The sequence below is a fragment of the Anopheles merus genome, chromosome 2L, assembly GCF_017562075.2.
Source record: "Anopheles merus strain MAF chromosome 2L, AmerM5.1, whole genome shotgun sequence".
NCBI classification, from domain to species: Eukaryota; Metazoa; Arthropoda; class Insecta; order Diptera; family Culicidae; genus Anopheles; species Anopheles merus.
In genome coordinates, this window is record NC_054083.1 from 36,121,263 (window position 1) to 36,146,384 (window position 25,122).

The 25,122-nt window shown below is 44.4% G+C and overlaps 1 protein-coding gene across 11 annotated transcripts in view; it reads right to left on the reverse strand.

Annotated features, from left to right (window-relative positions):
- The window catches only part of LOC121594333 (mediator of RNA polymerase II transcription subunit 13), a 58,010-nt gene extending 39,465 nt beyond the window's left edge, over window positions 1-18,545 (reverse strand). The window contains exons 1-2 of one of the 11 annotated variants that reach the window (XM_041917477.1): window positions 18,153-18,545; window positions 12,700-15,118 (exon numbers count right to left, since the gene is read on the reverse strand). In XM_041917477.1, the coding sequence (XP_041773411.1) occupies window positions 12,700-12,768 (69 nt within the window). In that variant the 5' untranslated portion in view covers window positions 12,769-15,118; window positions 18,153-18,545. Of the gene's footprint in view, window positions 1-12,699; window positions 15,122-15,242; window positions 15,346-17,053; window positions 17,185-17,514; window positions 17,695-17,728; window positions 17,845-18,143 lie in introns of those variants that run through there. The other 10 variants (XM_041917475.1, XM_041917484.1, XM_041917481.1 and 7 more) reach the window with 10 other exon arrangements.
- Between the last annotated feature and the right edge of the window lie 6,577 nt (window positions 18,546-25,122).

The following is a 25,122-nucleotide window of genomic DNA, read 5'->3' on the forward strand; positions in this document are numbered from 1 at the left end:
ATTAGTTTTGACGTGCATGACGAGAACGCAACACACTCCCCCCACAATGGGGCAGCAGCAAACAAACATGAACCATCGCCAAAGAGAGAGAGAAAGAGCAGTCGCAGCGCGAACGATGGTAAATAAAATGGACAAGCAGTGAGGAAGGCTCACGTAATGCCCGGGCGGCAGCGGCGGTGGTGGTGATTGAATGCTTAACGTTGTTTATATACACCAACAAAACCACCCACAACATGAGCGCTGTGCGCCTCATGGATTGTCGCGGACCAACTGCGCTCCCCTCCCCGCATCGAGCTGCAACCAAACCTGTACGCAACATGCACTGTACAAATGAGAAGCCAGCCAGTCTGACGAAAATTGAAAAATACATAGAGCGAACATACAAAACCGTGCGCACACGGCAGCAGGCTGGGACAGGGCAGGGCAACGACGCGATGTGTTGGGCCGCAACCGAATGCACACGTGCATTCGAACGTCATGTGTGTGTGTGCGTGTTCCCCTTGTGAAGGTGGAATATGTTACCGGCGGTAATGGAAACCGGAGAGGCCTAAATCCGGCTGCAGTGGACACAAACACTGACACGACCAGGTCCGGTGTGTGGTGTAGGCAGAGGTGTACAGTGCTTTTTTTTGTATTGTCGTATGGTTTGGTGAGCAGGAGCGATTCCAGCGTTCGAAAACAAAACCACATAGTTAAGTCGTTTAAATGAATCTTCGCCTACATGCCCTGTACGACGAGCAGGGTGTAGCAGAAGTTCAGTAAAATAAAAAAGTAGGGGTAATTGTTTTAATTCTCTTTAATTAATTCTCTCATATGACGTCACAAACAATATGTAAATATCCTAAAAATTTATGAAATTGGCCAGATGATATGACAATTTTGTCACTTGATATCATAAACTGAATGTATCCCATGCTTCAGTCATCGTGCAATGTTGCAACAAAGACACATGGTATCACAAACATAGCATTCTATCGTCAAACAAAGATGCTGATACTGTGTACTAATATTTTGCTGTTAAATGAAAGCATTTGGTGTGTCTTTTCGCCTAATGCCACGTTGCCAAAAATGGAATTTGTATTGAATGATGCGCAAAAAAAAACTCTCAGTAGTTGCGTAAAACCCTGCATTTCTGTGTTGTGGTGCTTATGACGTACTTGGCCACCGTCCATTCAGTTAATCAATAATCAATACTAATTCTTTCTAATAAAAACAGTTTCACAAAAGCGCGACTGGACACCGAAGCATGCCCGCATAGTGACACCAACCACACAAACACACCAGAGGTATGTGCGTAATTTACGTATAGCTAGGAGAAAGAAGGCAAAACAAAAACTTTCACCATAGAGTTTACAACCCTCTTCCAAATCTGCTCCGGCAGTCAACACACCATGATCGCCCCGGTTGATGGGGATTCTCACTGTAGAGGAAAACATTCACAAAACATCCAAAACAGTCGCCAATCTGCCAACAGCAACACTTTAATGCTGCTCCGTGTACTCGTACAAGAGCATATGGAAACTTAAAATTTGGTAAATGGTTGCACGCGCGTGTGTGGGAAGCAGAGTGTAGTTTGCATTATGTTCTGCGCGGTGTTGTGGGTCCTTGCCCACTGCTACTTGCCTTTGAGTGGCCCGGTGAAGGACAACCGTTTCGTGGGGGGGACAGAGAGCATGATGTATTCACGGTGGTCAGTGTTCCACCCCCCCGGTGCGGAAGGGCACACACAACCGCCGCAAGCTGAGCTGGAAGAGTGCAAAAAAAAACAGAGAGATGCACCAACACACCGAGAGCACACCACCACACCAGTGCATGGTGTTGTTGTAGCATGCGAAGCGTAACAGAAGAGGAGGCCGCCGCGAGTATCGGTTGCGAATGGCGCAAAACTGGTGTAAGCGGTGGCACACTGTGGCATCCCTTTCCCCCGGTGTCTCGGGCCCTACCCCGTTACGGGAACAGGTAACAGTGATCCCCGTTTCGGACCAATGGCTCCATCTGTCGATCAGCAAAAAGCGTTTTTTTCTCATCGACTCCCCAACAAGAGGCCACAACCACGACAACAACAACAAAAATGCCTCCATAGCACCGGCACAAAAAGGGAGAGAGGGCGCAAAATACAAAATCCGTCGATCGATGCTGACCGTTTTTTTTTTTTTTTGGAGAGTGGGGAAGCCGCGAGAAAGACACGAAGGAATTCCCTTCCCGTACAGCGGTGGTGGAGAGAGAACGGGGAGGCACCACACACACACACAAATACTAGGGCACAAGCGCGCAAATCGAGGACACGAGAGACAAACGTCACGCGCGCGCTCGGCCAATCTAAGGGGTAGTTGTTGCTGCTGCTTTGCAATCTCTCGCGTCGCCCCTCACGCGGTTGTTGTTCGCGCAACCAAACTACCCCCAATGTTACCCCCACGAGCGCGCAACATAGCCACCAAGTGGGAGATACAGAGAGAGAGAGCAAGAGAACAGGAATGAGAGTGAAAGAGAGTCCCCCCGCGCTCGAAAGTCTCTTCCAAATGTCAAAATTATAAACAGTGCTGCGAGCTGTCACGCACACACGTACACACAAAGCCATAGTAGCGGCGTTTGTGTTGGTGTGCGCGCGCGATGCGCGTTTATGCTTTGCGGGTTGTGAAATTTCTTACCTTGTGGGGTGGTTTTGGTTGGCGTGCGATGGGGGAGGAGCGAGAGTTAAATCGATCGTGCCTGACGATGATGTGGTAGTGGTGTGTGTGTGGTGTGTATATATGAAGGGTCTACCCGGTCTGCCTGCCGTGTGACGGCACGCGCAAACGATGAACATGATAATAGAGGCGACTGCTGTGTGCCGTGTGACGTTTATTTTTTTTAATGTCATTTTTACGTAGCCAACGTTACAGAGAGAAAGCATAAAAAGCAACGTGAGAGCCGTGACCGATGGTTGAAGTGGAGAGATCGTGCACAGCGAAGCGATACGCCAAGCGCCCTCTACATTACATTTCTACACTCGATGAAATGGACAAAACGATGCCACCTCACAGCATCAACACATTTCAAAGTACTGCGAGCAGTTTGCACGTAACTGTAAAGCTGCTCCTCGCTCCCCCTCCCAGCCCCAACCAGGAAGTGGCTATGTGTGTAAACGACGCAAAGCGACCAAAGCGAGTTTTGACGTAAGAAGCGCCGAAGAACACAGCATATGCCGCTAGCACACAAACACCCCGCGCGTTCGGCAAACGACAAATCAACCCTGTTTGCACCCGATCGACCGCTTGCTCTTGTGCGCGAGTTTGGCGAGTTTTGCGAGATCATCGGAAGCAGCAGCAGCCGGGAGCGACCGACAAATGAGTACGACCGACTGGCGAGCGAAAACCCACGATTCCGGGGCATTGGGTGAGAAGGGGTGTTAACATAGTTATCGATCATATTAGCATGAGAAGGGCTTTATCTTATCCAGTGCATTCGTTAATGGTACTTCCGTTATCGCGCACTATACGTATATTTCGTATCAAATTAACGTATCAGCAAATGTGCTTATCAATTAACAGTATTCTTCGTCCCTGTTTCGCTGATATGTATGTCATGCTGCTTGAACGAACGTTCTTCCTCTTGCTTGAAGCGATTCTTGTGAGCACGTTTCAAGGGGCTATACTACGCTCTTTTTGCGCGATTGTTAAGGCGAAGGCAGGCGAAGGCCCGAAAGAGATGGCGGTACGTGATTAGTTTGCAGCAAAGTAAACGCGTTTGATAATGTGCCGAAAATGAAGAGACAACGAACCATCTAGCCAAGTGATAGCCTCCTCCCCCGTCTCGACTCCCCCCACAAAACAGAGAGACGAAGAGATGGAGAAAGAGAGAGAGCGCGCATGCGCCCAAAGATAACAAAAAGCAATACACACACACACACGCACACACTTACACACTTGCGAACGATTTTCTCCATTCGAACGATTTAGTGTCTCGTCGTTGTTGATATCGTTCCGGCTGGACAGTGTCCGCACGAACTCTGCACGTAGGATTGGGGGGGTATAGCGGGGGGGGGGGAGGGTCACCTCTACAAAGAAGTCTTCTCCACCGGTCGTTTTCGTGCAAGTCGCCAAATGGTAATGTAATGAATTTATTCGGACACAGCTCCTTGGCAATGTGTCCTTTGCACGTGCTTACGATGGTACGGAAAGTGACTTGTTTCATATGTGCACAGTAAAAAGAGCGATAAAATATGCTCTACAAATGGTTGATGATATGTGCCGTGTGTCTCCGTGGGGTTCACACAATACATAACCTTACCCAAGGTATGGTAACGCATTGGGTGAGACGGAGCTGAATGGGACACGATCTTTATAGTGGTATGATTTATGGATGTAAGGCATGAAATATACGAAGCTCACAAACACTCCATAAGAAGTACTTATTCTTAGTATACAAACAAAAATATGCTGTGAATTTCAATACTTCTCTAGTTTCTATGACCTCTATGGCAGCCTTTGCTTTGTGAGTGACAAGGTATATATAGACAGTTATATTTAAACTGTATCAGAATCCTAAAATGAGTAACAATATACCTATGTATAAAACAAAGGATGCATTAAAAACCAAATCATACAACATTTTAATTTACTTGGCTATTGTTCTGATTTGTTCTTAAAAATATAGAAGTGAAATATTTTTGAAAGCTTTTTTTTAATAGAAATAATATTCAACCCCAAAGGTTACATTTTACTCCCACATCTCGTAAACACATAAACGAACGAATGAATGTGCTTCTTCCTGCAACGGAAGACATTGACACGGTAGCATTGTGGAAAAAAGCAACATGGAAACAAAAGACACATAAAATACGGTCCGCCGTAGCAAGCGAACAGAGAAGCTTTTCCACGTCAAGAACCGTCCGAGAGGATCGGGGAAAAGCGACGCAAGAGGAAGAGAAGATCGTGGTATAACATAGTTTTTCGCATGAACGACTTCCACCGGTAGAAACAGTTGGCAAAACGGTAATAAATTCCTTCTAAGCTTTCGCGTAATGGTAAACCAAGCCCTGTGGAAGCTGATGATGTGAAACGAGTCGTATGAGATTATGACATACACGTGCTAATATTTATACTTCGCTCAAATGATGTATATTACCTTCACGTGCAGTACACCATTGTTTCGTACAGGATTTGTTACTTTTGCATTTTAGAGCATTTTTTATTAGTTTTAATCCCAAAGCTGGACCGCTTCCAAACCCAATCTTTTTATTTCCTAGATCCATTTGCACCAGTGCAAAACTTGATCCACCCACCAAGACATGACAACGGTGCAGACACACAGGTCGTCGTCATCTATATGGCCCCACCATAAAATAGTTCCCAGACTGTGCGCACAGCGGCATCCACGGGAGGGTCTGTCGTCTGCTTTTCGCATCCTCCACAACCACCTCCATATCCTCCTGCCAGCAATTCATTCACCCCTTGTATACCCCCTCCTTCCCGGGCTTCCGTCCACTTGTAAGACCCACCATACTAACCGACCCCAGTTTTTTCCACTCCGGCCCGCCCGGAGCAGGGAAAACTCACCGAAAGGGTTTAATAGTCGAAAACAAAACAAACCGCCGAGACGCAACAACACCGAGTCAGGAGAATGGGAGAAAGAAAAGCGAATGGAAAATGCTTTGCGCGCTACTAGCGTGCGCACATACACACACACACACACACACACACTCACATATCGCTCTCGCACACTCAACACGTCCTCACGCGCGTGAAAACGCAAAAGCCCGAGTAAAAGAAAAAGAGGTTGAGTGACCTCAGAAAACGCCAGACGGCGGCGGAACGGTAGAATGAATGAAATGAACGAAAGATGAATGCACTGGTGAAGGTGGTCTTGAGAACGCAGCAGAACCAGCAACAAAAAGAATAAAAAAAAGCGTACGTACAAACACCGGAGGGGTCCTTCCTCACTTCCAACGGGTAGGTGGTAGGTAAGGAGGTGAAAACCGCCGGCCAAAAGTAACGGAATCGTGTATCTTTAAAGGTGTTTGGTGCAATGAAATCTATTTTTTTTTTTGGCATTCCCCTCTTACCAAGTAATAGTGGAAAGAATATTTTTGAAGCAACAAATATAAAAAAATGTTCTAGTTTTACAATAGAATAAAAGCATATGTTAAATCAAGCACCAAGAAGAGCAAAAAATTCCTATACTCAGCAACATAAAGTGCATAACTGAGGGACAAAAAGAACGATCCCAAAGGTCGAATGGAAGCTTCCCTAAAACTCGTCCACGTCCACCGAAGCATATGGGACGCTGTTTTTTTTTAGAGCTGAGGGGCGCACTCTGACGAACAGAGCCCTCGTTTTGATTCGAGCTCGAACTTTTTTAACTTTTTTTTCTACTGCTACTCTGCTTCAACCTTCAGCTCCATGCCACAAGCCGTACGAACGCGCACGGCCCAGGTCGATGGCCGCCACGGGGACCTTAGAGCAGCGGTTGTGAAGCAGCCACAGTACACGGGAGCGAGGTAGCTTCTTCACCGTGGCCGTGTGCGAAATGAAACCCCCCCCCCCCCCCCCCATACCCTCATTTTTCTTTTCCACCTAGCTGCTTCAAAAAAGCTCTTTCTTTCTGCGCTTTTTGCAAAGGTACACGACGGTGTGTGTGTGTGTCTAGAGGGTTGTTCGTGGCGGTAGTTGTTTTCGGATGGATGCGGCGGACCGAGCAGAAAAAGTAGTACAATACACTCTTTTGCTCGGTTCACGACTTCCTTTGCTTCGAGTTTTTCACTGCTCGCTCGAAGATGGTTCGCTGGCTTTCGATCTACCGCAAAGGAAAACACTGACGTCAAGTTGTGTGAGGTTGTGTGTGAGTGGTGCTTTTTTTTCTTTTTCTCCTTCAAACTCGATCGAAGCAGAAGTTGCCCACTACAAAATCGATGCACACAATATTAGAGAGAAGAAAAAAAACGATGCAGCCACAGTACTCTACACGGCGGAGTGGGGGTGTTGAAATTATCAAATGAAACATAAAATATCTCAGACAACCGTGCCCACATATGGTGGATGGAGCGGGTTTGAGCATACAACAACAATAATCTCGTTTGTGTTTCGCCGGTTCGCGTGAGTTCACGTGTAATTAATGATGACATTAACGACATTCACGACACACGGCAGCTATATCACATGCAAATCGGTTCGCGCTGAGCGCAACCGTCGCTGCTGTTGCGCTCATTGCGCTCAGTGACGTTATGGACCCAATACTACTCTATAAGTGTAAAATGTTATTCTTAACATATTACTTCTTGTTAAGGGTATATATTTTTCATTATTGATTGATGGCCGCGTGATGTTTATTGTTTTCCTGTTCAGAAAATAAACACATTTTGATCGATTCAAAAACATAAATTTTAAGAATCTTGTGCAAAAATGTACCAAAATAACAATCCAATTCAATAATGACCATTTCATGCTTAAACCAGCAATTCCAAAGCATACAATCGCTACAGCTCCAATTCACACGAGGAAACATGTGCACATAGGAACGAAAATAAGAGACAATCCCATTCGCAGTTCGTTGAATGAAAAAGAATCTTCTTAAATCAAGACATCGCACGCCTGATCGTAGAGGAATAACGAAGGAGGAGGAGGAGGAGTAGGTCATTCTACCACAAGTGCACAAACCAAACAACAAAACATCAGCAGCAGGGAGAACCCGGCAAGCATGTGCCCGCCAGCGGGGACGCTTGCAAATGCAAATTAATTCTCCCGCACGGTGCATACAAAATTGCACATTTGCCTCAGTGCACTCACAGCATTCTCGCTAAACTTCGATGGAGAATATATCGCTCCCGGGTGCTGGTGATGATATCGATAACATATTATACTGCTTTACGAGTTTTTTTATTCTTACACGTGCAACGCATCGCCGAGGAGTACCGAAAGTGTATAGTATGCATCAGAGCATATCAAGGGAGGTTGCATCTCATGACTGTCTCAAACCGACAACGATACGTTTACTTTATACGTAAGCTAACTAAAATAAAAAAGGAATTCAAATGTATTATATTTTATTAAGCAATCAACTACTAAGTAAAAACTTCTGAACCATTGAAGATCATTAAAAAAAGACGACACTTAAAGGGAATCTTTTTTTTTTTGCTCTGGGACCAAATCCACTCGATACGCATCGTTTCACGATGCTTCAACAGTATAATCACAAACACAAAAGCACAAACGCATAAATACAAGGCATGTGTGTGTGTGTATGTGGTGCTGGGAGTGTTCCGCTTCATGAAATTCTATCATTCTGCTTCCCTCGCGCTAAACACTATGTCTGAGCTCACTATCATAAATCCACAGCACAGAAGGGAAAAAAACGCTTTAAAGTCTACTAAATGTCACATCCACAACACGGAGAAGCATAACACACAGACGCGCAGACACATGGTGGTGGCACCACACATTAGCGCAAATGATCATAAACAAGTGGGCACTCATAACTTGCTTCCTTGCTTGCTTCTCGGCCCTATTCTGCTTTCATACCCTCATACAAATACACATACGCAGGCAGGGCAGGTTTTTCAACTAGCTTAAAACGCCGAAACAAACAAACGTTGGCCGGTTCGATGGATGTGTGCGGCGTGTTTATTTTGTTTCCATTGGCCTTGAAGATTCAGGGAAAACTATTTTCAACCACGATGCTACTACGGCTCCGTTGCGGAAAACCGGCGTTGTAAGTAAAAGATAAGCAGAATCACAGCAGCGAATGAGCAGAAGAAGGATTAGCAGAATCTAACACGTATTTTGCGTTATGTGACGAATAACGCAATATAATTACGTAGGTCAAATAAATCATATCTTTTAAGAAATGGCGATTAATTTGCAATTAGTCATTGTAGCGTACTAATATAATACAAAAAAAATTCTAGGAGATCTATTTGATATTATTTCATCATATCATGATATCATTTAACATTTAAAACGATGATTATTAAAAATCATAAAAAACAAGAACAACTCGAAGCACGCAAACTATAGCGACCCTTTCATTCGGAACAGGAGAGAGTGAAAGAAATAGCAGCTCGCACAAACACAACGTCGCGGCGAGAGCTGTGAAGCGAAGGAATGCACTGCAAAAGGGCATTAGAACATTGGAAGCGATGCTATGCGCATGATTACAGCCGGACGATTGAAGTTTCCTTCAAACGTTATTTTTCCAGCAGGAAAGTTTAAAGAACCACATTAAAGCAAGGTTAGCCTGAAATGAGCATCGCATTGTAAGTGCAACAAAATGTGGATCCACTTTGAAGGACTAGAAAGATGAATTTCATTACGTGGCATTCTTCTTGGTAATTTTTTTTAAATCATATATCGTATGGACTTGAGAAGGAATCGTGTGACTCACGCACTCATTTCTATGTTGATGAGACTCCGTTTGTCGAACGATTAACACAGCCGGCTTTCGGGTTGATGACTCAGAGAAATGAAACCGGCACCCCACAAGAGAGAAAAGTTCGGGAGCGTTCCCACTGTAAGTTGTGATTGCTGCTGTGGCTTAAAACCTACAATAGAGCAGTATTGGTCTCTCGATTTCTCTTCTATATTTTATTTGCGATTCGATCGATTTCGTTCGTAGTCTAATATTTGGGTCGCACAACATTTAAATTACAATTTTAGACACATAAGATTTTAGCTAAACGTCACGTATAGCGAAACAGACACGATCAAGCGTGATAACAAGCGTGGTACGCTATGTTGGTTACAATATAGTTCAATTTTCTCCATTTATGTAGATCAAATAATATCATTCATAATGCTGCGAATAGAATTAAAGCTAGGTGCCTACCACAAATAATTTTTACAACCTATCTTCTAAAACAAGGTGGTTTTCTCCAAATAATCGCATACCAGCGAATATTCGAATCTTGATACATAGGGTATATAACACTCAGAAAATGTAACACTTGACACTCCCGGCCAATACATTGTTGCAACAGCGTGGCGCTGATCTGGCTCTCTACGTATGTGTTTGTTTATCCGCAGACAATTCCAAAGCCGGCAGTCATTCAAACAGGCAAACTGCCCTCCCCATTAAACCCCTATTTACGATGTGAAGCTCATAACGATCGCTCCGTCGGCGTGTGATCGTATCGCACACATTTTCTACTCCGACGCGAAATTGGCGAACGACGGTGAAGGAAACTTTATACTGCGCTTGCAACTCCGTCGCCACCACCACCGCTCACGCACATACATATACACAATGCGCCAAATGCCACAAACGGGCCGAGAAAACGATCGTTTTACGAGCGACTGCCGCATTTACGATCGTCAATGCAACCACCGCGAGAACATCTCGACGATATTCGCACACAGACGAATCCGAAAGGCAGGGAGGCATCGATGTGTATGCAACGCATAAAGCGGCACAATTATCACGTACTTAATAATAAAAGTGCCATAAAAATACAACACAACCAACGGACGACATCTATGCATACTATTTTTGAGGAGGCTTATCTGTGGGACGGAGGTGGGTAAGATCGAGCAGCAGTTATGTACCGAATCGTACAATTTGATGGCAATTTAAACGAAAGCTTGATAGGTTCACGAGTTTGCAATATGATTGTTTAATTAAAATGAAACGTATAATGAGCTCAAACGTGTTCTTAATTAATCATGTGCATTTCCCCCTTTATTATTAGGTAGCGCGATACCCCGCTTAAAGGGGGCCTTAAATAGAGCTATTAACTGAAATCACTCCAGTGTGCGATGCTAGTAGCCTTAACAAAAAGCACAGCACAATGGACGCTCCAGTTCTTTGCTAGCGTAGACAAGCTACATTGCCACCCTCACGACGACCTGTAGCAAGATAAGGTATGATAAAAATGACGTAGCACCATTGACCGCTGCCGCCTTAGCCCCGATCGAGCAAAAAGAACTTGACCAACGCTCTAATGCACGGTCCTTCTTCAGGGTCGTTACGGTAGGCCGCGATAACAATCCAAACATGCGCCCAAGAAGACGAATACCGCGCGGGGCAATAAACCAACAGAATGAAAAAAAAAAACATATAAAATGAAATCGCAGCCCGTTCACGGTATCAATTGACCGCATCAGCTCTGATAACGGGAGATGCTTTCCCACCATACCACAAAAGCATAACGAAGAAGTCTGGTATCTCCTACGAACATGCCACTCCCAATGTCAATTCTCACAGCAACTTCGTCAAGAGGGGTAGACAAGCATTGAAAGTGAGCAAATACAACACACTCTTCGTTGCCTTGGTGAAACAACAACCATTGTGGCACCCCATAATCTAGTGGAATGTTGTCCACACAAACCAGCTGGAACCTATGATTAAAACAGTGATAACTCTCAACCATGCTAAAGGCTTCGTTGACCACTTTTTTCGCACAACCACACACACAAACACATGCACATGCTATACCACGATTGCTTTCGATTTCTTTCGTGTTTAACACACGCGTTGGGAGCTGTGTGGATTTTTTTTTCACTCTCAATGTTAGCCCTTATCAACATGCGCTCAGCAAAGCTACAGGGAAAGCACAAACCACGACTTTTCGAAAACCACTAACGATGAAAATAGTACCAAAAAATAGCACTTAGAGAGGTGATAACATGCTTGCTTGAGGAAAACAGCAAATTTGCTTCCGCTGGTCAAATTTTTTTACAACACATGTTCCTAACTGTGAGCTTCATGATTGATGGCAAATTTCAAACTAGTCCGCATCAGTGCGCGAGATTAGCGGACTATAATGAGAGAGTAGATTTTGATTTCGGGGTAGGGTTCCGATTACAAAAATTGGACCAATTTCATTTCATCGGAGGACGGCATGCAAAACGTCCTTGTGTGGCGATATAGAAGCCGGCATGTTGTTCTAATGGATCACTAGGACTAGCCCAGATTTCCACCACATGCAGTAATACTTGTTCTCAGTATCTACTATAACCCTAAATTTTACTCTGCTCGAAGAACCTCCAGACCTCTTCTGCCAAATACATACACACAGACAAATTAACACATAGATACACGCACACACACACTTATACACGACACAATTATGATTTAAAACGATCTGTTTAATGTCAATTGTTTCTCCACTTGGTGTACACACTCTCCACGTTAGATTGCTCTCAACGCAGCAAGACCGAGCGGCGTGCGGCCGCATACAACACCTCTCCAGCCCCTTCCTTTTGCACTCCTCACATAGTTGTTTGATTGTTTGTTTGTTTGTTTGTTTAGGGGCAGTAAGGTTTTACGGGAAGTTATTATTTACACAACACACACGACTGAAGCGGAAAAACCCCAACAGTCCAGAGTACTAATGAAAGTACACATACACACATACGAACGTTTTGTTGAATGCGGAGGTAACCAAAATAAGACAACCAACAATGGTAACAAAATGGCTTTTCACTACAATGTTCACTCGTCGTCTGTACAGAACGATGGCGTATTAGTGCGTTATATGCGGGCGCATTCAACTCAAACAATCACGTTCTGTTGGTGGCAACGAATAGTCACATTCGTAGAATAGACTTCAGTAACTCATACTCATTTTGCGTCGTTTGATAAACAAAGGATAGTTTTGGGAAAATAACATCATCTTTGCTTCTGTAGATACAAACTGGATCAGCTCTACATACACACATACACACATACTGACTATTTTCGAACTAATTGTTACACTACTCACTACAGCCTCATAGGAAGCAAACTTACCAAAGCGAAGAAGTTTGTGTGGCAATCTTCCAAACTGGCGCCGTTAGTTTGGTGATTCTGGTGCGTCATGCTTGTATTGTTGTAACGAACATTTTCTTACGGACGAACAGGTGTAATTTAAGAGCGTTGGTTTTTGTTGCTGTTGTTGTTGTTGTTGTTGCTGTTGTAGCAGTTGGTGTGTTGTGTTGACGACGACACTACGGCACCGTACCGACGAGAGCGGAGGCAAATTTAGCAACACGCGCCCGTTTGTATATGTATACAGACACACACACCCACCGTACGCTATGGATAGTATGAACACACACTGACACACTTCGCGTAGACAATTTCTTATCTATTTTCTTCTTCGCCCTTTCTTCTGTGTGACCTTATTCTTCTTCGTACACACGGTACGTGAAATTTATCTATTTTGCTCCCTTAATTCACACTTTGCTTCACACCACTAACAGAAACAAAAAACTGTGTGCGAACGATACCACGACGATTCGTGTGCTATTGCATACTTGGGCGCTACCCAACACACACACAAACAAACACACAAACACAACAGTGCGCCCCGTTTACTGGCGATGCAGCAAGGGTCGCTGCTGTAGTGGCGGCGGCAGGCGAACGCGGTCGCGTTGTTGCAGTGGGTAAACCGTAAACAACAACATTGGTACACTAATTTTGAAAACCGCACACATACACACCGCTACGGTTTTAATTGCACACACACGGGCGGGTGGGTTTTGGTACAGCCACAACACACCGCACACTCTCTTTCGCTCTCCTTCTCACTCGCTTATTGCTCTTTCTCTCACACACACACACACCGTACAGCGTGCTAGAGACGGGTAGGTGTAGTGGTGGCGTAAGGAGGGAGCTAATTTTCTTCTATAATTTCTCTACAATATTGCATCCCCCTTCTTTTGCGTGCCGATGTTGCGCTGTTGCTGATACACCACCAATGCACTTTCTCTTTTGCAGCTTCTCACCTTTACCTGTGTTGTGTGTGCTCTAATTTATTGCATTGGACCCGCACGATCTCTTTTACTATTTTGCTTTACGTTTTACACAGACGAACGCACTGCTGTACACATAGACACGCACACACATCTACACAAACACACACACACACTTTGGTGGTGAATTGAACAAATTAAAATAGAGCCACTTTCTTGCGCAGCGAAACGATGTACACTCGCATATACACGTCGCACTGATTTTTTTTTCTTACACTGAACTTTACCAGCCGACACACAATAAATACTTTTGCACAATTTCGCACTCCTATAGCTCGGGTATCCTCGTTTTGTTTGTGGTGTATGTACTTAGGAGTGGATTAAATTCCTCCTTCTACCTTCTAGGGGCTTTTCAAGACTTTAACCGATAAAACGACAGCCACACAATTTCGCACAACTCATTAAACGCCAAGAAGGGTGGGCAAGGTAACGCTTGCACCAACGACGAAGTAGACTTGCCAAGCTCGCACCACAGTTAACCGATGAAAACTGATGAGCTGATGAGAGGCTGAACCACACACGCTTAGAGGGTTGTTGGGTCTTCTCCCTACCCTTCACTAACTGTTCGAGAGTGTGCGTTTGGATCTGTTCAAACACACACACACACACATACAATTGCACAGCGGCCACGAAACAGGATACACGCGCACGCACACACCGGTTCAAGCACAACCAAGCGCGTCTAAGGGCGACCAACACACCGGACTCAATGCACACACAGCAGCTGTGTATGTGTGTGATAGAGAGAGTGCTCAACAAAGGGTACTCTCTCTCTCGCTCGCTGTACTAGGCTTGCTGTGTGCTGTCGAGGCCGCACACACTCTATTTTCCCCTCTCTCTCTCTCTCTCTCTCACATTCGATCGTGCGAGGTTGGGCTCTCTTTTCGGCACATTCTCGCCGCAACACGCATACTTTCGTCGAGCGACGTTCGCTTTGAACGATTTGGTAGTGGAGTTGATGTATGTTTTTTTTTCTTTGCTGGGTGCTCTTTAACCACTTCGATGCACTTTTTTATTACACAATTAATCCCTTTTCTCTACACACACACACACACGTGCGGTTAAAATAAGAAGCTGATCTTAGGGGTCTTTTGCGAGGAAAAGTTCATTTTCTTCCCCTTATATATTGCACCACGGTTTTACTATTGCTTTTTCTTTGTGGTCTTTGTTACATTTTGGCACGTCTGGTGTCACTGAGCCGTAATGCAGACACACTTACATTTAGGAAACATACACACACACAAAAGCACTGTTTAAATGTACATGCTTCCACTGTTCCAGGCGACGGCGGACGTTGATCGATTCGCGTCAAGTCGGCACTGACGACGTCTCGGTACTGCTGCTGCTGCTGCTGCTGCTTTCCACACCGTCGCTAAACGCTAGACGCACACACACAAACACTGGCGAAGCACCGACTGCTGTGGTGGAAATAGAGAGAAACAAAAAGCAACGGAAAAAGAAGATTGAAAACGGTTGTGTTGTGAATACACACGGACAGTACAAGCGAATATATCTCCCATCCTCCCAACCCCCTCATACATTCAATCCAGCTAGAAAGTGGTACACAAATCGATGAACAATCACTACCACACCACACGCTACAACCCAGCGCAGAGGGCTACAACACCAGCAACAACAACTGCTCAGTTAGACGAGGGCGCCGCTCGCCTCTGCCTGTGTATGTGTATTAGCGCCGTTCGCGAATGGAATTCAAATTCGAAGGTGTTCTACGACAGACAAGGGGGCGGCACCTGGTGCGGGAAGGGGCAAGGGAAAAACTCGCTGCGCCAATTCGAAGAAGGTCGATCGCGCGCGCCTGTAGATGCGTTCATGTGTGTACACGCTACCGTGTGCAAGTGTGTGGGTGCGCGTACGCCGCTGAAATTGCTCATTGCCCCCCGCTCGCCACAGCGCGTACACTTTGCGATGCGCTCTCGCTCGCGCGATAGTGTACAAGGGTTTTCTATCTTTTTTCTCTCACTCTCTTTACTAAACCAAACACACACACAAGCGCCGCTAGCCCGTACGCACACAGGCTGGTGGTGTGATTCGAAAATGAATTCAAACATTTAAACTCAATGGGCTCGATCTTTTCAAGCGTTAATAATTTTCTCTACTCTCTCTCTTTCTCTCTCTTCAAGCTGTATGCATCCGTACAACGTGTGTCTAATCGATGAAACAAAATGAGAGACACAAAACGTCAAACGACTGTAGCGGCACTAAATGTCCTTCGCAAGTCGTGGGTCGTTTGTGTGTATGTGTGTGTAATGCTAAAATATAGCCTACTTTGACTGTGTCCGTGCGCGCGCGCCCATCCGTGTGTGTGTGTGTGTTTGGTACGGCGTTTTGCGACGGGGTACTATTCGCGGGTATGGAGATGCGAGAGACTGCTCTACAGCACACATACACCATTGCCATTATCTGGTCGTCTCAGTCACGAGAAGCAACACAAGGAAAAAAAAACGGTATCTAACATTATTTCGCAGCACACACACACACACACCATCACCGTAACCAGCGGCAGCATACCGCTTTAACCCTTCCTACGCATGCAAAAAGAAAAACAACAAAAAAGTGTTTGACGCACCAACGAACTAATCTTATCGAAACGCTTGTGCTAACTGTCCGCAAACAAGTGCGAAATACCCATCAAGAGCCATATTTCGTTCTCACCAACAAAAAAAAAACCATTCTACAGACGCATACGCGCGCCTGCTATCGGTGTATTGCCCCGTAACTATCGTTCCCTAATCATGATACGTATCCTGTGCGAAAGGACACACACTGCGACTGTTTCATCGCTGTCTCTAGTAGGCGAACGCAAGGATGTTCTGGTGTGTGTGTGTGCACTGTGTGTACTGTTGTGTGTGCTGTGGAATCTTTGCGTGTGGTGTAGTGTGCCTCATCCATCAATTTTATCTTTACTACCTACGCACACAGCCACACACTCGCAAGCACACGCACACCGCACATATCGAGACGCACGCACGCAGTGAAACAGTGAGTAATAAGGGAAGAAAGCGAAAAAACAAGTTTTCTGTGCGCTGCTAGCCGTACGGCAAGCGAGGGGGGGGGGGAGAACACAAAAATGGACGTCTTGTACCGAATAAGTCACGATTATTACAACGGTGAACGAACCAAAACCAAAAAAAAACGTCATCCGCGCACACATTCATTCCCTGCTGCTCGATACGACTGATACGGCCACGCACACACACACACACGCAGGAAGTGAATCGCATCGCATTGATCGTGACTGTCAGTGTGCGTACACTGGGCATAGAAACACGCACACACACGCATGCAAACACTACACAGCGAATGGAAAATTGGTCGAAAAAGGGTCGCACACTTGTTAGTTTTACCGCTGCATTGTCATTTCACTAAACGTTAGCTTGAAAATCTCTTCTCTACTGAAGGGCAAAACAGAGACTAACACCAAAACCCTGTCGCTCGCAGCCGCACGCCACGGCCAGCCCGATATCGGTATTGGTTATTTATTTTCTCAGTAAAACGAGGCCACACTGCCCACTAACACACACACACACACCGCTGCCCAAAACGTTACGCACTGTCCCTTGCCCCCACTCACCTCCCCCTGCATGATACACTGGCTTGTGAGTCAAAAATTTGCTTACACAAAAACTCACTAACACACACGGCCGGGCGGGCGCGCTCGCTCTCCTAATATCTTCTCTAACTGTCTTTCGCTCTCTCTCTCTCTCGCTCTCCGCGGACTGTCCGGTCGAATGGAGGATGATGACGGACACGGGGAAAGAAAGCTGTTTAAATGTACAAAGAAAATTCCTACCCCAAAAAGCCCGATAATTGCTTCAGCACGCTGGGTTGTTTTCCCGATGCACCGGTACTAGTCTACTGCGATTTCCCAACCACATCCCGCACTACCCCTGGGAGGTGTACTTTTCACTGTGCGTGCTGTTGAAAAGTTCAGTTCCTTGAATCTATCCCGTAGGGCACACACTCACACACTCATGGCTGGTAATAATAAATACGCGCACGCTTACTTCCGGATCGGTACCAAAGGTTCCCGGATTGCCGCGACAGTGCGACAGAGAGGACAAGAGCGAGCTGGCGAGAGGAAAACCCGCTTTTCTTTTAATCACTGTTGAGTTTCACTGAAACAAGATCTGCTCACCCCGTCGTAGTCCGTGCGGTTTTGCTGCTTTCGAAGCTTTCGGCTTCACTCACGCACACTCTGCGGGGAGTACACGGGTGCGCGCACCACTGTCTGTTTTTTCTCTCTCTCTCTCTCTCTCTCTCTCTCTCTCTCTCTCTCTCTTTTCGTTCCTTTCCGAACTGTGCTGCTTGCTTCCTCGCACCGTGTCGGTCACCCCACTGTGTTACACTGTAATGAGTCTACTCTCACGCTCGAGCAGAGCCATCGATCCGATTTCCTTTCTTTTTAAAATAGCAACCCACCGTACGTACCGACGGCTTGCATGCCTTGATGTGCTGGGTCGTCCCCTGTACTCTATCGTACCAACTGTACCGCACACCTTTAGGGCTGCTGCTGCTGCTGCTGGCCGTTGAGTAAGCACATCCGCGCATACACACACACACCCGGGGAAGAAGCGTTCCGAGTTCCGAGGTTTCAGGATGCACACAGCATCATCACACTGCTGCACAGACACACATACGCACTTGGGCGATCACACGCACTTAGCAAACGCGAACCAGTGAACTGTGGCTGCTGGCACGGTTTACGGTGGTCTCAGCAAGAGTCTGCTCTGCCTGCTCGAGCCATTTTAGCTGTGAAGCTGTTTCACCAACGCACACGCACACTAGGATGTAGCGCGTAGCGGCTCACGAGTGTGTACGCATACTCATACACACAAGTACACACGCGCAGCGGTTTTGCTGCCGTCGCGGTTTGACAGCCAGCCACGGTTTGAGCGCTTAGGCGGTACTCTGTAAAGATTTGTCGGGGGAACATACGTTTCGGATATTTAGTCATTTCAACACATTTGTGTTGTCATCAAGGTGGAATGTATAATGAGGTGTAGTTATAGCGCTTTTGGCGATCCCCCCCCCCCTGGGCTCCGATTTTGACAGATGGTTTTCCGCTTGTATATGTATTGATGGATTGTTTACGTTTTGCATGGTCAATATTAGGTGGAGATCAATTTGGGTGAATATTTTAGTTTATTAGAACACAGCCCGTGATTTAAAATGGAAATTTTCATTCGAGAACTTGAAGCGTTCGCCAAACGCGGAAAACCAACTGTCCGTTTTCTTCGTCGATTCTTCTTCCACCTAGCTGTCAAAACGGGCTTATAACTTGACCTGATATCTTTACGGTCCTTGGTTGTCATGCAAAATCTGATCTGCTTTCTCTCGTCAGATTATATTTCAATTCAGTTTAAATGGTAAATAGCACGGACCAGTGTCTGAAAGCCTGATCTGATGGATGACTTTTGGAGTTTGTGTGGCAATGATAAATTTTCTGCGTGAATCTACTCAACGAAAACGTCAAACGAGAGAACTAATTGACTAATTGACTTTATTAAAATATACAGTCAAAGTAACGATTACTCCTCACCCGTCATTTGCTTATATAAGCTAAGAAACTGATGGAAAAAGTTAATTTGTCGATTTTTTTCCCTTGTGTCTTTTAAATCGTGTAACCACCGACAAACCGACGTGAAACTTCGTACAATATGAGCTTCAAAAGTTGTATCCTTACTTGAAAAGTAAATTCGTTAAACACTAGCGCCATCTTTATAATGATTCGCTTACTACATTGACACATAGGATTGAACTGCTAAAACCCTCTTTGTTTTTCTCCTCAACTTCCAATGAATAATATTTTATCCACTTCTTTAACATTTGTATTGATTTGGAAACATATCAAATGATTTTTGTGGGTATTTTGTCCAATTATTTTCATAAAATCTTGCCTAAAACTTCCTTCGCCATTTGTACTTGGAAAAGTTGTTTCCATCTAAGCAGCCACGAACAGAGCTCATTTTGACAAAAGTAATCGCCTTCATTGCAAATGACGGTACTTTCGTGTGGGACAGTTTTGTAACGCAAATGTCAAGTCGGTGGTGGTGTAACATCGTACATACTGATCTATACTTCTCTGTCTAAATAAGCGGGGCAAAAATGTCCTTAAAATGAAGGGAATGTTAAAAATGTTCAAATAAAAGGCGGTTTTCAAAAAGGAAAAGTCTCAGATTAGAGAGAATTCACTGTATTCAGTGCCAAACTAATCATCAAAATATTCAGCCTTTGCTGTGGAGATGCGGTCCATATGAGGCTTGAACACATGAGGGGCATGTTATAGAGTTATGCACGTTGACAGCTGTGATTCTTATTGAACTGTCAGTCAACCTTCGAAAGTTCAACATTAACGTTCCGTTATGGATTTCTATCTGTTCCAATAATTTTTGTGTTAATTTGAATGCTTTCATCGATTACGTTTTCATATTAACCGTGTTGAACACGTCAATCTCTTATCAAGTCACCTGCACTTGTTACTTACAATGTTTGTCAAAATTATTTTATTATTTCTCAATTTATGTTGTATTTGAAAACATACAATTCTTGTTATTTGTATTTGTAGGTCTACATTTTTTACTCAACAGCCTATAAGATTATTGCGAATTTGTCAAAAACCGGCTCTTTCATACAAATCTATGTTTTTTAATTGAACTGTCAGCCAAATATCGTGTGTTCAAGTAAAAAGTATATCAACTAAAAAACCATCAACTATTGCATTCTGATCGTACTACACAAGAGATAATATTGTATGCAGTACAAGTTGGCAAAAACTAGCTTCTTTGCCGATCAAATAAAACACAGCCTAACGGATACGATTTTCAAACGGAATAGTTCGAGCGCGGCTGCATAGCGACGAAGTGATGTGTTGCACTGTAATTACACTAGATGGCACTAGTAGCACAAAGAAGAAAGTTTGAATATTAACGGGATTTCATTCATCTTTATTCCTTAGTGCATGAAGACGTTTTGAAACGAAGCTCAAAACATTCATACAGAGATATATGCTGATTCAGTTGAACGAGCCATAATTCTACGGTAGCCATTATTCAAATATAAAAAAGTAATAACGTCACATGAAATATGAGCAAAGCTCATTAGCAAGAAAAAACAATAGCTCCAATTTCCATACAAATCGAACTAATTTCCAGATTGCATACGATCACGCTCCATGTACGCGGCGATCAGCTTGATCTGTAAGAAATCACGAACCGGTAATGGTGGTGGTGCTAAAATGCTCATCAAAACATTTAACCCTATCGGTAACAGATAATCAACGTGCATCGGTGTTTATTCCACCTTTGCCACACCTTTCCACCGGTGCTACGATGCATTTATTCAACCGTTTCCCCTTTTTTTGCTCGCCGATCTCAAGATACCAACTCACATTTGAATACCGTACCTGGTGCTCGATCCACCCATCCATCCATCCATCCATCCATCCCATTGCTCGTATCTGAGGGTCAGAATCGTTGGCCATCGTTGTTAGCTCGCAAGCCAACCGGCCGTAAATCATCCGCCAGCCGCGAGCCGTGAAATGACACTTCCATTGTGGCAAACGAGACGTCATTGCAGGGCTGGCCGGCACCGCACTGGGACGGTTGAATTGTTTTATGACGTTGCATTGCGACGGGGTGATCGCGTTTCTTCGGAATTGGATTCTCACACCCACCGTGCCAGGCCGTGCGATAAATTCAATTATGATAGCAGCCAGCGACACGAACATGATCAGAATGCACCGGCACACCAGGGCGGGGGCAGATTGCACCGTGCAAGATATCGTGATGATTTGTTTAAATTGTAACTTGTGAGCTTAATTTTGGGCCTGGTGGAGCGCTGTTTGTGAAGCTGTTCTTTTTTTTTATTTGCTCTTTCAATTGCCCAATCTTTTACCGTTCGGCCTTGAGAGGGTGGGAATTGGGAAGCGGTACGTTTGCGCTCTGTTTGGCTGTGCCGCCTTTGCCGCACAGTGGCTGAGATGAGATATTGTGATGTGTTAATCTTAATTTGCTCGCTTTGGCTTGTCAGATTTGGCGGTTTTTTTTTTTTGCTTTGGTCATAAGGTATATGCCAACAATGAAGATCTCTTATCGTACTTTGGCCTTAAATGTTAAATGTCTGGTTGTTGAAACAGATTAAAAAATGACTAATATATAGCCTGCGCGACCGGATGCGGGCTAAATAAATACTACCTGTCAAATTAACTGTCATTGTCATGCATCAACTTGTGCTGACATCTGTCAAAACATCAGATAGTAAATGAGATGAAGCGTTCACTATTCTAGTACGAGCAGAACAGATGTTTCAGGGCTCATAAAGAACAAGGTTTTGTGAAATCTTGCTACCACTCAAAGTTTAAACAATCTTCTTCAACGCTTGTATATGTCAAAGCGGTTTGCGGAATGTATACCAAGAATTTCAGATGAAGAAAAAAAAACATTGAAATTCTTAAAAGAACTATACAAAAGTTTATTGAAAAAAGTACTTCATTTTAGTAAAAACATCAAAATTATAAAATCATCAAAGTAAAATAAAAAAAAAAACAAAAAAGGCATTACGTCCAGCATAAATGACATGACAGCATAAATCATAGCAATAAACTTTAATAATCAGAAGGTGAGCACTTCCTATGCCGTATTAAGTAAACGTATTTATTCTAAAGTAATAATATAACACACAAAATCAGAAAAGAAATAAAAAGTTAAGTCAAATTGTTGAAACAAATGAAGAAAGAATAGTTAAAAATTTAACAAGAAATTGAAATAAATTACACATATTTAATAAGAACAACTAAATGATAAACTGTTGATGTATTAAATAAACAAGAAAAAAAACGAGAAAAAACAGATAGTTAATAAAAGGAATAAATAATAATAGAAAGTCACAGATCTAAGAAAATACATGTGTAGTAGACACATAATACAAACAAATTAAATAAAAAACATTCGAACAAATGAACAAAAATAATGACATGATCGATACCGTTCGGTGAATGCAGTAAAAACACACACACACAAATAGGTCAACTGTTTCCATTACCTTCATCACATTGGATGTCGTTGTCTAATATCCACGGAACGACAAAAACCACCCTCTACCGTGGTGAAGATGTTGTGTTGAGTGTTTTGCCTCATGCTTGTACAACACCTTTTTTCGAACCAATTTTTTTTTTGTTTTGTTCCTCCCTCGTAGTCCACCATACATTGAAGGCAACACTTATTGGTAAGGTTATTGTAGCAAATCGCTTTGTGATTGTGTTTTTCTTTCCTCCCCCCCGATCTTTGCCATCATTGCTCAACGTACGAGCGTCGATCGGTCGCGGGAAGAGTCTGGGAAAAACTCTCCGCCGTGACCCATCTTCGGTCTTGGCGGAGCGCGTGGAAACCGCAACGACTCTGCATTGCGTCAGATGCAGCGCTTTAGGGGGTGTTTTTCTTTCAGGGGGGGGGGCTTTTTTCACCCCTGTTGCAATGGAGGACAGTTTTAAATTCCAAGCCGATCGAACTGTACTTGTAGGTACGTGTTTAAGTACCATGTATTGCATGCTATAAATTACAGCTTCCCTCCGGAATTTTGCATAGTACTATCATTTTCATCACGCTTCCCTTGGCGCCTGTTTATGGGCTTAAGATTTTAAATACGCAAAAACATAAAGATGGGAACGAAGATCGCTTTGACCGATTGTGGCTTCAGCTCTGCCTCACCATCGGCCAACAATAATCGGTGCAAACATCAAGCAAGCAAGCGCATTAATCCGCAGTTGCTTGATTCGCTAAATTTCCGTCAAACCCAATGCGCCGTGCATATGAACTTACCCTCCGAAGTGTGATGGCTCTATTAGCATTAGCTGCATCGAACGCTTCCGTTGCCGCTTTCGGTCGGGTAAAAAGCGTTACACCCTCACCCGCGGCACCTGGGCGGTCGATGGGAAGAATTATGCTGCGTGCAAATATTGTAATGGCGCTGCAACGCATTAGCTACGCAAACGCAGCAAACGCTTATGATGGGAGGTTATGCACATTGGCTGTTTCTCCCTCCTCTTTTTGGGGTTCGAGTTGCGGGGTGGGGTGGGGTTCCGTTTGACTTCTTTGTCACTTGTGTGAATTACTGCCGGCCTGAGGTTGGCTGTGGCTTTCTGTGGAGCAACAGGGGAGGGAGGCACGGACGGGCTGAGACGATTGCGTAGCCGATGCTCATTGTTATCAGGTAGGTGCGTAGTGCAGTGGCCAAAGTGGCCGCTGGCGGCGATTCGCGCCGTTTGTTGGTTTATTAATTGGTGTGAAATCGTGAATGGCTGCTGCTGCTGCTACACCGTCTGTAGCATGTCCGGTTTGGTGAATGACCTTATCTGACGTTGGATAGGGGATGGGGAGCCTGGCGAGCTGTCGATAGACAAAGAAAAAAGAGAAACACTTGCAAGAATCAATTGCTGCAGTGGTGGAATGTTGGCATTCGATGGTGTATGGTAAAAAAAACGCGTAGTAAAGCGTAGTAACCGAAAATGCAGCCACTGTGTGTCGATTTATGCTAGATAGATGTGTGGTATTTGTTAAACTGTTTGCTTTGAGCCTAGCGTCGAATCTGATTACTTTATTTTTGTCTTTTTTTTGGGCAGTATTGATATCTAAAAGTTTGATTTTTATGATAAAAATTTATTAGATCTTTAAATGTCACAGTTTACTCTAATATCTAGGATAGGTCTAACCCAGTGATCGGCAAACATTTTGTGGTACAGAATTTTACATCCAAAAGGGTTTGTGACCAAGCATTATGGGTTTTTTACCAAGGACAATAAGGCTTGTGACCAGGGATTTTGCGACCAAAGATTTGGCAACCAAGCGTTTTGTGTCCAAAGCTTCTATTTGCTTTGACAGATCAAAAAAACTCTTTGGAAACATGTCAATTTGGCAACATTTTAAAAATGGTATCTTCTTCACATTTGGTGCCTCAACCGTTGTCGATGTAGATGTTCCTAAGATGGGTATAACTGTCTGACACTGAATGTTGTATCCGTAGCAAAATAGTTTGTCGGTGCATTAGAAGGTCCTTTTACGATTTCAACCTGCAATGTCCTTTTAAACGTACATTTAAGACGTCTGTACCTGTCTCTCTGTACACCCGACTCAAACGCGAAGCAGCAAGAATTAGATTGAGAATCAATGCGACGACGACGAAGTACCTGCTTGCCGGTTACTCAGACCATCTGGGAAGCAGTGCATTAGTTGACGCGCGACAATCTCTTTAGTAAAGGAGTTCTGCTATCTTGGGACGGTCGTTACTTCGGACAACGACATCAGCAGCATAATCCGTAGACGCATTGTGCAGGGGACTCTTGCATACTATGAGCTTCACCGATTGCTGAGATCCAGAAGACTTTGAGACCGCACGAAAAGTGAGA